Genomic DNA, 15,229 nt, shown 5'->3' on the forward strand with positions numbered 1-15,229 from the left:
ATGATGCACTGACAGAGTTGATGCCTATTTCCTAAGCAGACAGATTTTGCCTAAGTGTGAAAATCCAGATATTGGAAGCCCTGTGCCAGCAGTTCACTGTAATGTTTTGCCCTCTTAACTAGTCTAAATTAAACCAGGTAAAATCCCACTACAGCTCTGCTTGGTGTCTTATAAAAATTAATACAACTGCCACAGTACCAGGGTGAATATGCAGCGAGTGTCCAACAAACCCTCTGCCCACTACCCACACACCCTCTACCCTCTGTCCAACCCACTCAGAGGGTGGCTTCCTCAATTACAAGCAAGAGGTGACCTAAATAAAACACCCTTGGCCCATTACTCACCTTGTCTTTGAGGAGGATCTCGTATGTTGTGATAAGTGCATTGAACTTCAACCTTTTAGACTGAGAGTGGATCCACTCATATTCACGTATCTGCAAGAGGAGACAACCAACATTACTGAAGGGAAGGAGTTAACAGGTGTTATTTGAGTGTAGCTATAGCTGGAGACTCCAACCGAGTCCAAGCCCTGTTGCTGAACGTGACATTTGACGAGCAAAGGGTGTCCAAGGAGCAGCTTGTTTTACTGCACGCATGGCTCTTACACAAGCACCAAAATAAGGTCAAACAACTTGCTGTTGTGACATTCCCCCACCATGCCACTTCTGCCACCACTAGACTCACAACATTTGTGTGCCGCCTTGTCTGAATAATTCAGAGCAGATGGACGAGGTCGGCAGTTGTGCCCTGCAGCACGTTTCAGCCTAGTGGTCTCCAGATCCTCTAGGGGAGGCCAGTACTCCTGTGCTCACTCTAAGGGGGAAAAATAAGGTAGCAAAGTCCCTACAGCAGGGAATTCCACCCAAGTGCTCAGCTACAACCAGCTCTAACTACCCACAGGACTGTCGGTACTCTCCAGCAGATGGCATGTCACACACACACATGCTACACAGAAGCTGCTGCATTGCACCCAGCATTTCCATCCAACCCCACGCCCTCCGCTTTCTGATTACCCACCATGTTCCTGCTCATGAGGTCTCCGATGTAAACTACCACGTTTATCTCAGGCGCCCACACTTCAAACTCTCTCTGCCACGAGGTGAGAGTCGACAGAGGTACCACCACCAGGAAAGGGCCGTACAGCTGGTGCTGGTGGAAGAGGTACGACAGGAATGATATTGTCTGAATCGTCTTCCCCAGGCCCATTTCATCAGCCAGGATCACGCTGTTGTTCCTGTGCAGGAAGAGAACACACACAAATACTGTTTGACTACGTGTTTGTGCCACTGCTAACATACTGTGCGCTAGCACAAATAGCAACCCACAACAGACAGAAAGAGAGCAGTGCAAAAACATTTGTATGAACACTTGTGAGTGGATCCCAGAGATATCCAGACAGCAGCTTGCAAAAAGGAGCAGATTACAACCACTTCAAACTGGCACGGAAGGATGAAGACACAGGGAGAAGGGAACCAGTGGCCTAATTTTAGAAGGACATTTCTCAAAGACTTCAACAAGTGTGCAAGCATGCTGAGGCAGAAACCAATTATTTTCTGCTTTCCTTGTTCCACCTACAATGCAACTGGGTGTGAAAAAACTTTAAATACTTCAAGCTGCAGAAGTAGGCTTGGTAAAGACCTCATTTGAGAACAAGAGGGCCAAATCCTACTGGGATAAAAATCAGGAGACCCAAAACAAGTGTGGCTCGTTTGCAGTGCTGACCAGAGCTTCAGACAGCATCCGTACGTACTTGCACCAGGAGTGAGCGAGCCAGTTGAGGCCCTCCAGCTGGTAGTCTCGCAGCTCCAGGTTCTCACCACCAATGTAAGAAGGCTGTTTCTTCAAGGCAACAAACCTTGGTCTCTGCTTCAGTACCTGAAAAAGATGACACCATAAGCCCACTGGAGAAAAAGACCAGGTAAGGCTGAAAATTCAGCAATGAAATCTGTGGGTTTGGTGAGGAATGTAGATTGGCTCATCAGCTAATGTTCATTTTTGTTTTCCTAGCCACTTCTTGTGTCTGCAGTTCAGACACCACTCATCAGTGTTCTGTTTTCCTGCCTTCCTCCAGTTCTGATGATCAGAGCTGCAAGTCCTCCCAAGAGTGCAATTAGCTGTACATAATGTACACTGGATGGAACAAGTTCCACTTTCCTTTTTGGCCTTTTCTGGTTTTTGTTTTTGTTTTTTTTTTTTTTCTCCCACTGTCTCCATCCCTCTCCTCCACTGTATCAGTGTCTTGCAGACTTCCTCTTTCCCCAGCTGTGCTGTTTTTCCGTTCAACTGATATTAAAACTTTGCCTGGCTACAGCAGCTCCTCCTGAGGAGGAAGCACTTTGCAAGGATTAATTAAGCCTCTCACTCCGCAGGGGGACATAATATGCTCACTGTGCAGAGCAAATGAAACCAAAAGGGGTTCACATCTCTGTCTAAAGTACAAGAACAGCAGACAGCGATTCAAACGCTGGTGGGAAGATGGGGACATGTTCTCTGACATTTATCCTGACAAAACTTTATGTTCCTATTGTTTGTGTCATCACCCAGCCTGGAGAAACAGAGCAAGAGGAGAGAAGAGAAACAAGCAAACCTTGCAGTCCCGGGTAGGAATTGTTTTGGAGTTGTTACGGTTGTTGAAGCTGTCAATGCAGTGCTGAAATTTCTTGCTTATCAAAGCCTCATCTTCCCAGCTGCATTCCGCGTAGGGCAGCCCCATCCACTTGCACAGGTATTCAGGGTCATTTGAGGATGTTTTGCGACTGTTTGCTGCAAAATATGCACACACCAAAAAAAAAAAGCCCAAACATCAGCAACTGCGGTTCTGTGGCTGAACCACAAGCGTAGTTCACAAGGGCAGTCTGAACCACCCCTACAACCACAAGACAGGTCTTGGCTAATAGGAAAAGTGTAGAGAGGCCAAAGAGTGCTCCTTTACCTGGGAAGTCAGCGTGCCCCGTTGCAGACTTGCTGGTCTTCACGGCTGTGGTTGGAGACACAAGGGAAGCAAGGGTTTATGTGCTGGCAGCCAGCAGGGGGAGCAGGACAGACAGAGGACCACATGCATTTTTGAGAGGAATTGGGTGGAAATAGGTTAAACAACTCTCCAGGCCAATTCCCAAAGCAACTGGATGCCGGCACCTCTGACTGATACTTCTGTAATAATAGTGAAGTGCTAAGCCCCGTTTTTATTTTTAATAAGTAAGTAATCATGAAAATCTAACGCCTGAGCTGCCTTGCAGCCTAACCACATCCTTAACCACAATGTCACGGAAAGTAGTCCTGACAGCACCAGGCCTGTGCTTCTGCAAACACCTTGATTGAAGTCAAAAGACTTCACCAGCAGCAGCAACTTCAGTGAGCCCCTGGAAGCTGGGTGTATCATCCCATACTTCAAAGCAAGAAAAGGGCAAGTGACCAGCATTGCTTGTAGATAGATAATTGTAAACCTGCAGAGCTACTGTTCAGTCCCTAAATCTCACACACTAATTCTCCAGTGATATGGGAATAAAAGGAGAAAAAGGGAGCCTTATGCTCATTTTGCTGTCAGTAGAAATTAAAGTTCCCAAGTCTTACTTCACCCCTTTACAAGAGCGTTGGGTTCACTTACCAATTACTCTCTCCACTATTTGATACTGTTTGTTCAGCTCTGAAGCCAGCTCCTGTTGGCAGTTGAAATATTCCACATCTTCAGGGGATACCTTGGCCAGCCTATATGCAAAAAGAAAAATAAAAAGAGATTATAATGCTTCTGTAACGTCATAATGCTCATTGAGGCAATGTATAGAAATTTTATTTTCTTATATGGTTATGGAATTAAGTCACTGAAGCAGACTACTGCTTATTTGATATCTATATTTCTTAAAGTTTCCTATAATTATAAAATATTACTGGGAAGCGAATGTCATAGAGGCTAATATTGTCTCCCTGGTAAATGACTCCTTATCCTGCTGCAAGAATCAGCCACAAAAATCTGAATCGAACAATCAGGGATGGAAGCTCCTACTCCAGCTTTATCGCTTTAGAAACACACAGTAGCCCCCTTTATTTTTCTTGGGGAGGTCAGACAAAAACGTACATATAGACGAGCCCATAATTAACAAGGCTGCCTTGAAGCAGCCTGCAAAGCAAAATTCAACAGCCTGCCCTGTGATGAGCCCTGTTTTCCAGCACAGCTGCTTGGTTTAGCACGCAAGGTCTCACTGCTATCCATGAGCCCTTATGCCACCTCCTGGGCCAGGCACACCTTTTATTTGTTGTCAGCTACCCAACTTATAAGCCTGGGAATTGGCAATATGTGAAGTTCTGTCTCCTCTCTCTTTTAATACCATGGCCACAGGCATCATTTCTATGATGGGGATGTTGATCAACAAGCAAAGAGACACGAGTGTTGCACACTGAAAACAGTTGCTTTGGATGGAATATGCTTTGCAAGAAAAAATCAAATGTTTTCAGCCCTGACAGTGTAAAACCTCTGGCTAAAAGATTCTCCCAAGGCGAAATCATCGGTCGAAGTAAAGCATACCATTGCTTGATCTCCTCCTCTTTTTTCTTGAAGTTCTCTAGCTTTTTCAGGCCCTTGACTTTCTGCTGCTGCAGGGACTCTTCACTCTCCCATGTGCTATGGATGTATGACCAGCCTTTCCATTTGATCAGGTACTGAACTTCTCCCTCATCCTTTTCAGGGTCAAAGTCAGCACTTGGGTTGCCATTGGCTTCAGTTGCATACACTGTGGTGGAAGCACCAGTGGCTGCAAAAGAAATCAGGCTGCAGTTGGTACCTTTGTTAAAAAGCACTGGACATGAACTGCGTTAGAGGAGGAAGTTATTTTTTCTAATGCATCCTTTGTGACAGCACAAAGAATATTCTACGGATTCTTCCACCCAATGAGACAGGCATACAAAAGTTTTCCACACAACAGGATCTTTTTAAATCTCTCTATCATAAATGCCTTTTCTTTAAATATAATTCAAAGGTCTCTTGAAAATACCCAAGACCGTTCAGTTTTACAAAAACACTTTTGTGAGGCTATGAGAACAAAACATCAGCTTTATTTCCATTGTGGCTTTGTCAATGCAGCTATGAAAACTGACTCTACTGGAAGAGCTATTTTATCTTTTAAGGAAGAGAAAAGCAAGAACTTGCAGAACAATGACTGCATCTTTAAAATGCGTGCACGCTAAAAGAAAGCTGCCAAGCACATAAACTTGACATTTTAGGTTTTTCAATGGTAGATTTTTACAAAAGCTGCTAGAAGGAAGAAATAAGAGGCACAGGCGAAAGTGTGAAGAGCACTGAAATAACCCTGAGCCCCACTGGAAGGCTTCAAAGTCGCAAAAGCATTGGACCAGTTGACGAGAAACAGAGAGTGCATGACTGAAATCAGAAATAAAGTCTTTTTCCAGAGCTACGCACCTCCTTTTTTTCCAAGCCTGATGTCCAAGACTTTCTCAATAGTTTCACTGTTGTCTTGCTGTTCATCAGCTCCTTCCCCAGTCATCTCTATCAGGTCATCAGAATCCGTCTCAAAATCATCATCTTCTTTGTAACTGAACAAGATCAAAACCAAACTGATAAAAAAGCCTTTGACTCTTCCCAGTCCAGAAACACACAGAGTGGCAAGGAGCGGAGCAAGCCTTTTCCAGCATTTATCCTGGGGCTCAGTGCATGTTCAGCACACGCATCTCTTAAATCAGCCATTCAGTATTTTTCCCTGAGACACACAGATAGCAGCTACGCTTTATCAGAGCAATAGTGCATCATGTCCATGTAATGTTTCTGATCATGGCCAACACCAGATGCTTCATGAGGAAGTGGAGCAATCCCTGCAGCAGAAGCAATGTAAGACCACCAACAAAGCCTCTTCTATCCAGTGACAGATTATTTTACATTTAATAACACAGGTTGCAGAGCACTGAAAGGCTGCTCAGGTGCTACGCTGCCCTAGGAACTACACATCTCATCTTTGATGAACAGTGAACAACCCAAAAATATTCTTCTGCTGGCTCTTTGCAAGTCCCTTTTGAGGTGACTGCCAGAAGGCAAGAAGGTGTATTGGGGAATGGATAATGTTTTGCCTCCACCATGTCTCAATGCTCTGTCCTAAGGAATTACTTATCAGCCATCTCAGACAATTGCCCCAGTCTAACAGAGCTGCTCCCTCCTACTCATTTTAACCTATTATGTGCAATTCTTAATCTCATTTGAGAGTGTTTTAGAAACATTAAGCAAACCTCCTTGTGCCTCCCTAACAGAAACTGGCAAATATTCCCTGCCTTACAGCTGGCAAACCAAGACAAAGAGAAGTCAGATGCTCGCAACGTGAACCTGTTGAAAGCCCCATCTCAGGCAACAGATATCTACAGGGTCTCTCTGCGGGGTCACACAGGTTGTAAGTGCCTGGGGCAGGGAATTTGGGGTGCCCTCTTCCCCAGCCCACCAGCTCTCATCAGCAAGCCACCTCACACTCCTCGTTACCTGACATTTTTGGCTGCTCTTCGTCGAGTTTGTCTCTTGGGGGTCTCATCGTCTTCATCGTCGTCATCATCTTCAGATGAGTCCGGTTTCTTTCTCTTCTTCCCACGCTGGGGTTTGTGAGGCTTTTTAACGTTGGTTTTGGCCACTGTTCTAAAATAAGTATTAGCAGAAAGCTATAATACAGTGGGTTTTACATAAACATCCATGTTGGTAAGCCTTTAAAAAAGCACAAATTTCAAATATGAGACTCCTAGAGACTTAGCCTGTTCTAAGTACCATGGCAACCACTGCATCGCTCACACAATAACTAGGTCCACAGGCTCATAATCGAGGGTAATATTGAAGAAAACATTCTTTAGCAACAAATAGAAACTGCCTCTCTCCCCCAGCACAGGCAGGAAAGACATGCAGATACAGACTGAACCAACCACTCCTTACCTCCTCTGGGCAGGTCTTCTTGCTTTAACTTTCTTCGGTTCAGGCTCACTCTCTGCACTGGTGCCCTGCTCCCCTCCATCTTCATCCTCTTCTTCACCAGAGACCTCTCTTTTCCATTTATTTCTGTGGTCAGAAATGTAGGTCATCAAGGGCCACCATATTTCAACACAAATGCTTGGCTAAGAAGGCATCCGAGCCATCTAGGTTAATACCAGCAGGCCATAATTATGAGAAAAAAAATACTGTGATGCACGGGGGAACTGATGCTGCAATTTTCTGTTTTTAGGAATAGGTCTCGTCACCTACATCTTAGCTACACAGTGGCAATATGCCGTGAACATGAATGGCTCTCACCACGTGCTACAGCACTGCATGTGGCAGGACTATGCTTCAAACAGCGGGGTGGTGAAGCACTTCAATTTATTTATTTTTCATTTCCACACATGCATTTCTGAAACGAGGTGGAAAAACCTTCAAAGTGGTTTCAAACAGACAGATATTTCTCAGAAGTGCTCGCTTTCACTTACAGTTTATGAGCCACAAGGTGCACAGATACACTTTCCCCTCGTAGCCCAGCAAACAGGGCAGGAAGTCTCATGCCAGTTAGCTTTAAGTAAGTAAAGTTTCCAAGGCTGAAGCCAAATCCCACTGGTGCTACTTGTGAAAGTAAGCAGGTTCTTCACCAGCAACTCGGAGCAAGATTCAGCTCTGAGCTGCCCTCCTCTCTCCATGGGGTACATGGGGAGTCCACAGGGATTATTCCCCTTGTCCCTGCCCCTTATTCCCCTTCATCTTGTTCTGCACTGCTGTATGCAGCTGAATGAGAAATTAAAAGACAAGAAAGGAGAAAGGGAGCAGGGACCAAGGGGCATCCTGCTGTGTTTAGGTTTTCTCCAGCAGGGAGCTTGGTAGCTCTCTTCAGTACACTTGTGTGTAGAAAAACTCAGAGGTGCTCATTAGATGGAAACAGCAGCAAAACATAATTTAAATGAACTCAGATATTTTGATGGGACATCCGGGACATCCAAAATGTCCTTTCTGGAAGGTCTCGCATCTTATCAGAAGGTTATAAAAGATAAAAAAAGATAGTGATTTGGCATTTTATTCTCCATTCATTAAAAATGGGGGAGGAGCGAGGATTAAACTATTTGAAGTACCCCTGAATGAGAAAAAGTAACACAATGAAGTGAAAGACTGACAACAAAAAATGAACCTGACTTGTTCTGGTTCCCTGGCATAGGCAAAGTGGGAAAACAATAGAGAAGTTGGGAAATTGCAGCCATCCAAAGGTTCACATTCATACTTCATTTTAATCATCCAAAATGTTATTACTGAAATTATTAATTAATTTTACAAGCTTTCCAAGTTGACAGTGCCTGTCAAACAATTACTACTATTCTGAAAAATAAAATAAAACAATAGAACAGAAGAAAAGAAAACAAAGTGCCACTACTCAAAACCCCTTTCCCAGAAACTCACGTTTTTTTCATTTGCTTCTGGCCTCTTCGTTTGGGGCTCTCATTTTCAGATTCGCTACTTGCCTTCAATTGAAAAGAGAGAAAATCAGGTTGTAGGCTTCGCCCCGGACCGTGTCCTCAAGGACACAACTGAAAGGCATGCATGTGGCCTGACCTCGGACGCAGCCCCAGTGCTTTCACAGCAGCATTAGGGGATGTTTTAATGGGATGGGGCTACAGAATAGCCACCAGCAGCCCCACACCAGTCCCCCCGTGCTGCTTCGGCTGCAGGGCTGGAGCCCCTGCTCTCAGCACAGAGCAGGAAAAGGCTGAGAGCCCCAATGCAATATCAACAGCAGGGTCGCTGGGGCTGGGATGTGCACGGCCACCCCCCCAGCGTCCACCTCCAGCACCTGGCGGTGGCAGTGGGCAGCAGCCCTGCAGCGTGCGGTACCCCGGGGGTCACACAGCGACGGACACGTTTGAACCTCCAAACCTTGCCCTGCTCGGGTCCTGGGGACAAAGCCACGGAGAGAGGGCTGCTCAGCTAGGACACAAAGTGAGCATCAGGTCTGCTCTGTGCCCTGTGATGTTTGGGAGGGAGGGCTTTCTGTGCGTGCACTCACACTAACGCCTTACGACCCTTGCTTTCATTACAGAAACTTCCTATAAGGAAGGAAGTTCTCCTTAAAAATACACTGTTCTTATCACAAGTGTCCTCCTTACTCTCCTGGGTTTTTCTCCCATAGCAAAAGCAGCCGAGGAAGCGGCTGGGTCAGACCCTGCCCTGCTGTTTTCCTTCCTGCTCATCCCCCCCAGCCTCCCCCAGTGAAGTCTTTCTGGCTAAATATATCTCGAGATATTCTACCTCCTCGCTGAACTATTTTAAATGTGGGTGTCGTCAACTCCTACGGGCTGAGATAGCTAAAAATCTTCGTTGTGCACAGCCCTATTTTTGTAAAAACTGGTCAACCGTAAAAACAGATCCCCACACAATTAACACCCCGAAACGAGCAGATGACTTCGCCCGAGCTACCTGCCACGGAACACACAAAGCACTGGGGAGAAAACCGAAGAAGCCAACAGGAGATTTTTCAAAGGGTATTAAAACGATAGAAAAAGCCTCAAAGACTGCTCGCTCCATGCATCTTGCGCCTTTGAAATCTTCTGTTTAACACTGTGGTTTTTTTTTGCTGTGGTATTGAAGAAGTGACCAGAGAGACCCCAGCCTCAGCCCTGGGTGAGCTCTGGCTGTGTCTGTCCCTCTCGTGCACCTGCCGTGTTCCTGGGACAGCAGCAAGGCTCCGAGCCCAGAGGTGCTCGGACAAGGATCACCTGAAATGGCCTGAGCTGCAGTGTTAAGAAGTCAAGGCAGGGAAAAGTCATGCCCTACACTTCTGCTATCTTTCTGCAGCCTTTATTTCCACTTTCCAGCTTCCCTTTCACCAGCAGAAACTGCCCTTTGGCTTGTGCCTGTGTTTCCATTTAATGATTGGGAGTGCTAGTTGCCACATCAGACCAGGAGCTGCATCTCCCGGTGGTTTTGTGCCGGATTTAGGTGACACATCAACACCTCCAGCACGGTGTCCCAACACGAACACGTTCACCACCTGTTGCACTGCACAGGATCCCTGTCTCATAGTCCAAGCATCCAGGAAGCGAGTGGCCAGCTAGCAGCACGGGCAGCCCTGCCCTCGCATCGCACAAACCCTCCCACAGCCTGCAGCTTCAGCACAGCACAGTTCTAAAGTCCTCGCTTTTCTTTTTTAATCTTTTTCCTCCTTTAATCTCTCTTCTCCTCCCTGACATGTGCTGCTTTGTCATTCCGGCTGTGGTGTATTTCTCAGTAACCGTCCCTCGATGCGTGTTTACTTTCTGCTGTCTCTTGGCAAACCCCGAGCAGAGAGCAGTTGATTTTTCTCCCGCTCTGCGTCAGAGAAGACCAGATTTGGAGAAAACCAAACACGACCTTTGCCGCTCTCTGAAACTAACTCCACTCATTTGCCAAAATCCCACGTTTCAAGATTTTTGCCTTCACTTTCCTAACGCCTCTGCTCTCCTGCTCCGCCGCTGTTTCTGCGTAGCTGACGCTCATCTCGAGAACTCATCTTTCCCTCTTCGCCTTGAAAAATCTAACTTGTGGCTCCAGCTCGGCTGCATATCACAAAGTCCCTGCTGTCTCCTCCGGAGCTGTCTCTGCTGCAGCCTGGCCCCAGCCTGAGTCATCACAGCCTGCCCGGTGCTCCCACCCCGCGTGCCCGTGACTCAGCCTCTCCTCGCCCACCACATCACTTCTCTCTCCTCACCCGGCTCCATCTCCCTTCCCAACCCCGAGCTGCCCAGCCCCAGTTGTGGCTGAAAGCTGCCTCCTACCAATTCATATAAAAACATTTTTTATTTTTTTAAATAGCAATATCTTAATTCTGAAATTCCCATTTTGAGACCCGGCTGCAAAACCCGACGCTGACTCGCTGAGACCAGCCCACGGGTGAGGTCGGCACCTTCGCAGCACAGCCAGAGCCAGTGCTGTTGGCAGCCCACGGGCTCTGGGCAGTGACCTGCAGGGTGAAGGGAGGCAGGGCGACAGCCACGGAGCTGGGAGCACCTCCCAGAGGTCTCATCTGTCTGCAGCCACCCTCAGGAGGAAGCAGACGGGTTGGGAAATCGCTTGCAACTCGTATGTTGATAACGTCGCAACCCCAAGTGGCATGAGATGAGCTGACAACGTCCGCCCCCGGTCACCACTGGGGTTTTTGGCAGCTCGGCAGGAGATGCCAGGTGTGCACTGCTTGCTCTTGGAGCCTGTAGTGCCAGCACTGCCTGAATGCTGTGGCACGGAGCAGGGCTTAGCCTGCCCCTCCTGCAGTGGCCAAGGAGGAAGGAGATTTGCACAAAGACCGGCCTGCCCGAGCTCCCCTTCCCTACCAAACGCTGCAAATGTGCCCAAACTGTTCCAATGCCACTCTTCCAACTCAACTAGAGACTGGCCTCTTCCTACCTGCACTCCTCACCTCCAGCCGAAGGGATCAGCCCTCCCTCTCCATGCCTCGCCAACTCCTTCTGTCTTATTCCTTCTTCTCTCCTAGCTCTGACAGTGCACACAGCTTTACTAGATTGTCTGTGCTGTATTTCACCATGGAGAAGTGCCATACAAGACATAATGACACTGCATACGTTGCACCAAGACAGCAGCAGCTTTAAAGATCTGATCCTGCAGATTTTCCAAGGGTGTCCTCCCCACCAGCCCCTCGGCATGGCCCAGGGGGGCTCTGGAGCTCACCCTGCCTGCTAGGAGACACGAAGGCCCCAGACCGTAGCTCACACTGAAGTCAAAGCAAGGATTTGGCTCATTTCAGGCTTAACACAGCCCAAGTTCTGCGGAAAAGCTGGAGCCTCTCAGCTCGCCAGCTCAGTTTTCTGATGCGTGCTGAACTTCTCTTTCCTGGCGATACCGGTAACGTCTGAACTTTCAGCAAAGATGCGAGGCAGAGCATTAATCACAATGCAAATGAGCAGGGCATTTTCTGTTTTCAACAGTAAAAAATGAAGTATTTGGGGAATGGCCGGGCCCCTCTTTCACACATCAGATGCACCATGCCATTTACTACGAATTCTAATTACAAACCGTCCTTCTTATAGCCAAAAATGTGTGTCTGTTTTGGGCATATTTCTTTCTTGATGGCCCCAGCACACTCTGCAAGGCACCTGCACTGCACGTCTCGCTTCCCCTTGCTGAAACCTGAGGCTGATTTATTAACTGCAAAGAAACCATACGGGCAAGTACAGTTTTTACTGAAAACTCACATGTGTTCTTATTCCTGGAGACAGCCCTAGTGCCCCGAGCAGCTCCGTGCCCCTATGCAAAGCAGCACTTTCGCTTCCTGCTCTTTCACAGCCCACGCCCGGCTATTGATCAGAAGTTGCCACCACCTCTGACTACATCTCAGAGACCTCCATGAGGTGTCTGATGCCTTCAGCCCAAACGGGGGGGCTCAGCAGAGACAAATGAGGAGCAGTGCGGAGAAGCTTTAAGGAAGAAGGCGATTAAGAGGTGCCAAGTGCCTCGGGCTCCTGCCAGCTGCTGCAGCACTCAGCACCAGGCAGGATCGAGCTATGCTACCTCCTCCCTCGTGGTGTTTGGGTCTTCCAGCATCAAGGCTTTCCATCTCCTGCTCTCTGCGAGGCCCCAGCACTGTGCTCCTGACACGTCACACCCGCCACCAGACTGCTGCAGACAGGAGTTGCCCTACAGGGACCAGTCAGCATTGCTTTGGGGAAAGAGGGGGGAATGGGGTGGTCCAATTTTGTTAATTCTGGCTTTCCTTTTCACAAAGATGGCAGTGGGCTCATTGGGAGGATTATTTTTTTTTGTTTTTTACAATATTTTGTGGTATAGCAAAGTTTTTGCATCTCGGATTATTTATTTTTTTTTAACTTTATCGTACCTTGAGTAGTAAGAAATAAAGATATCGAAAAAGAAAACAACATTTGCAAAACCACGTAATATTGTAAAACAAAAAAAGACGGGACTTACCTGAGCCCCTACAGGGCACTGGGGGCTGCAGCCGAGGTCTGTGGTGGGTGTGACATCGCCGGCACAGTGCGTGCCGCCGGGGCATCGCACAGAGAGGCGGCCGGCGAGCCTGGGCTTTGCCGAACTTGAAAAGGAAAACAAAAGCTAAGTCAATGACGTGCCGCAAGCCCCTTCCTAACCTGCTGCCGTGCGGGATGTCCAGCACTGGAGGCGGGCGGTGGTGGCGACCTGCGTCACGCTCGCACCTCTCGGGTGTGCGAATGCGAACTGCGGTGCTGGAGCACAAAGAGCCTGGTCTGCACGCTTTAGGAGCAAACTCTACGCCCTGAGCTTTCATTTCGGTCTCTCTCTGGTTTTCTTTCCCTTCCTCTATAACCACTCAATCTTCCCGAAGGTCTGCGGATGAGAAGTTCTGCACGCAAGGTCTGTTAGATGTAAACGAAGGCAGCTAATCCTCAGGGAAAAGGAAGCTCTGAGAAAGCACCAACTGGAAGGTCTGTCTGCCAGGCTCTACCGACTGTCACCTTCAAGTGAAGCATAAAACGCTTCCAATATTCAACCAAAGAAGAGATGGCTCACAAAGCTGAACACACACAAACGCATTTATCAGCGCGATCCGTCCCAGGATGGGCAGCAACGCCTGCTTTATCGCTGTGAGTTGTTTCAGGCCACTCTCCTTTATTCCTGGTCGGAAGCATGTTGTGGTTTTGTGTTTTCCAGGATGTTTCTACAGCAGAGCATGACTCGCGTTACGCCCCACACCGGCACCCAGAGCAGTGCCTGCAGAGCTCAGCCCAGCAGTGCCCCACTGATTTCGGAGCCCTGGGGCCACACATATCCACGTGCAGGACCAGGACCTCAGCTGTGCACTCCAAATCCACAAACCAGGCTAGGACTCAGTGTTTACAAGGCGATGCAGATGCGGTTTGGTTGTTTTTAAGCGTTCGATAGTCCCTCACCTTTTCTTTTTTTTTTTCTTACCTCATCTTTTATATTAAATCGCGATGGTTCTTGTCTGCTTCGGTTTGACCTCCTAACCCCATAAACATCAGGATATTCTTCCCACATCTGCAAAATAAACAGACCATCAGAAGGCCTGCTTCACCCCAGGTATTTCTGACATTTTAGAGAGGTTTGATGGTCAAGGTTAAAAAAAAAATCAACATAAAACCATTAGGGAGTTTTGCCAGCAGCAACCAGTAGAAGGACACTTGAAAAACCTGACTGAAACAGATCGTGATTATTATGGGCTATTTAGTAAGACTTTAAAGGACGTGATTTATCTCAGCATTGTCTGTATAGTGGTCCTTCTTCCCCACAAGATAAAAAACACTTTCCAATACGTTTAGGCTGAAGGACAGAGCACTGACAGCCAGGACAGCCAGGCTCTGCAAGCAACAGGAGGCAACTCCTTGCAGGTGGAATGAACCTACCCACACAGAGGATGAATCACTCACAAACAGCCCTCCTGATTCCTTCCCGTAGAGAAAACCTCACCAGCTGCCTGAAGGACCCAGTGGCAAGAAGCCCCCAGCAGCAACTTCACACATGAAGCCTGTGACCCATCCCAGGTGGCAAAGGGACCAGACCACCCTGTTCTTCTCCTGAAGGCACCAACACAAACGCCGTTTGGCAGCGCAGGACACATGGGTTACTGGGAATGGTTGTGCTCTATTTGCTGTAATCAGGCCCTGTAGCAGTGTAATAAGCTATGTACAAAAGCATGTGTTTGTTCTCTCTGGATAGACAGGAGGAGAAGGGGGAGAGCAGAACTGATGGGCTGACGGATTTAAATGTGCCTGTGTTGGTGGCAGAGAGTATCAGAAGCTTTACAGGGCAGATACAAATCCCTGCCATGCCTCCCAGACACCTACAACAGTCCCTCTGCCTTGTCCCTCAGCACAGTTTATCCTTTTATAGTTTCCTAAGCCTATTTACTGTCCTTCTGCTTCTCCTCCCTCCAGTCCTCAAGCATCTCTGCAAACCACTGGCAGGAAAATGAAATCAAAATGGGCTGCCAGATGCAGCAGTGACTTGGGACTGATGAATGCGAGACTGTAGTCTGGCACTTTCTCTGCTTCTCTTGAAGGAGTGATGGGCTGACATTGCAATGGCCAGATAGCTAAGGTGTTTATCTGTCAGGCATGAAAGAAGAGAGAGAGAGAGAAATTCAGAGGTGTTTTACTACCCCACATCAAAGAAAAATTCCAAATACTCCCCCAAACATTTGAAGAATCTGCCTTTTCATCTTTTAAATGGCACAGGTTTTGGACGGAGGACAGACTCCCATGACAAATCGGAATAGCACCTAACACAAATGAACCTCAC

At 47.6% G+C, this 15,229-nt stretch overlaps 1 protein-coding gene across 18 annotated transcripts in view; it reads right to left on the reverse strand.

Moving 5' to 3' along the window:
* The window catches only part of CHD2 (chromodomain helicase DNA binding protein 2), a 92,518-nt gene that overhangs the window by 23,615 nt on the left and 53,674 nt on the right, over positions 1-15,229 (reverse strand). For 16 of the 18 annotated variants that reach the window (XM_084532571.1, XM_084532558.1, XM_084532566.1 and 13 more), the window contains 12 exons: positions 13,883-13,969; positions 8,390-8,451; positions 6,911-7,033; positions 6,473-6,622; positions 5,411-5,544; positions 4,520-4,745; positions 3,605-3,705; positions 2,933-2,977; positions 2,588-2,763; positions 1,751-1,875; positions 1,018-1,234; positions 345-434 (listed from right to left, as the gene is read on the reverse strand). In XM_084532571.1, coding sequence (XP_084388697.1) covers positions 345-434; positions 1,018-1,234; positions 1,751-1,875; positions 2,588-2,763; positions 2,933-2,977; positions 3,605-3,705; positions 4,520-4,745; positions 5,411-5,544; positions 6,473-6,622; positions 6,911-7,033; positions 8,390-8,451; positions 13,883-13,969 — 1,536 coding nt within the window. Of the gene's footprint in view, positions 1-344; positions 435-1,017; positions 1,235-1,750; positions 1,876-2,587; positions 2,764-2,932; positions 2,978-3,604; positions 3,706-4,519; positions 4,746-5,410; positions 5,545-6,472; positions 6,623-6,910; positions 7,034-8,389; positions 8,452-12,901; positions 13,026-13,882; positions 13,970-15,229 lie in introns of all 18 variants that reach the window. The other 2 variants (XM_084532562.1, XM_084532563.1) reach the window with 2 other exon arrangements.

This window comes from Aythya ferina, assembly GCF_964211825.1.
Source record: "Aythya ferina genome assembly, chromosome: 11".
NCBI lineage: Eukaryota > Metazoa > Chordata > Aves > Anseriformes > Anatidae > Aythya > Aythya ferina.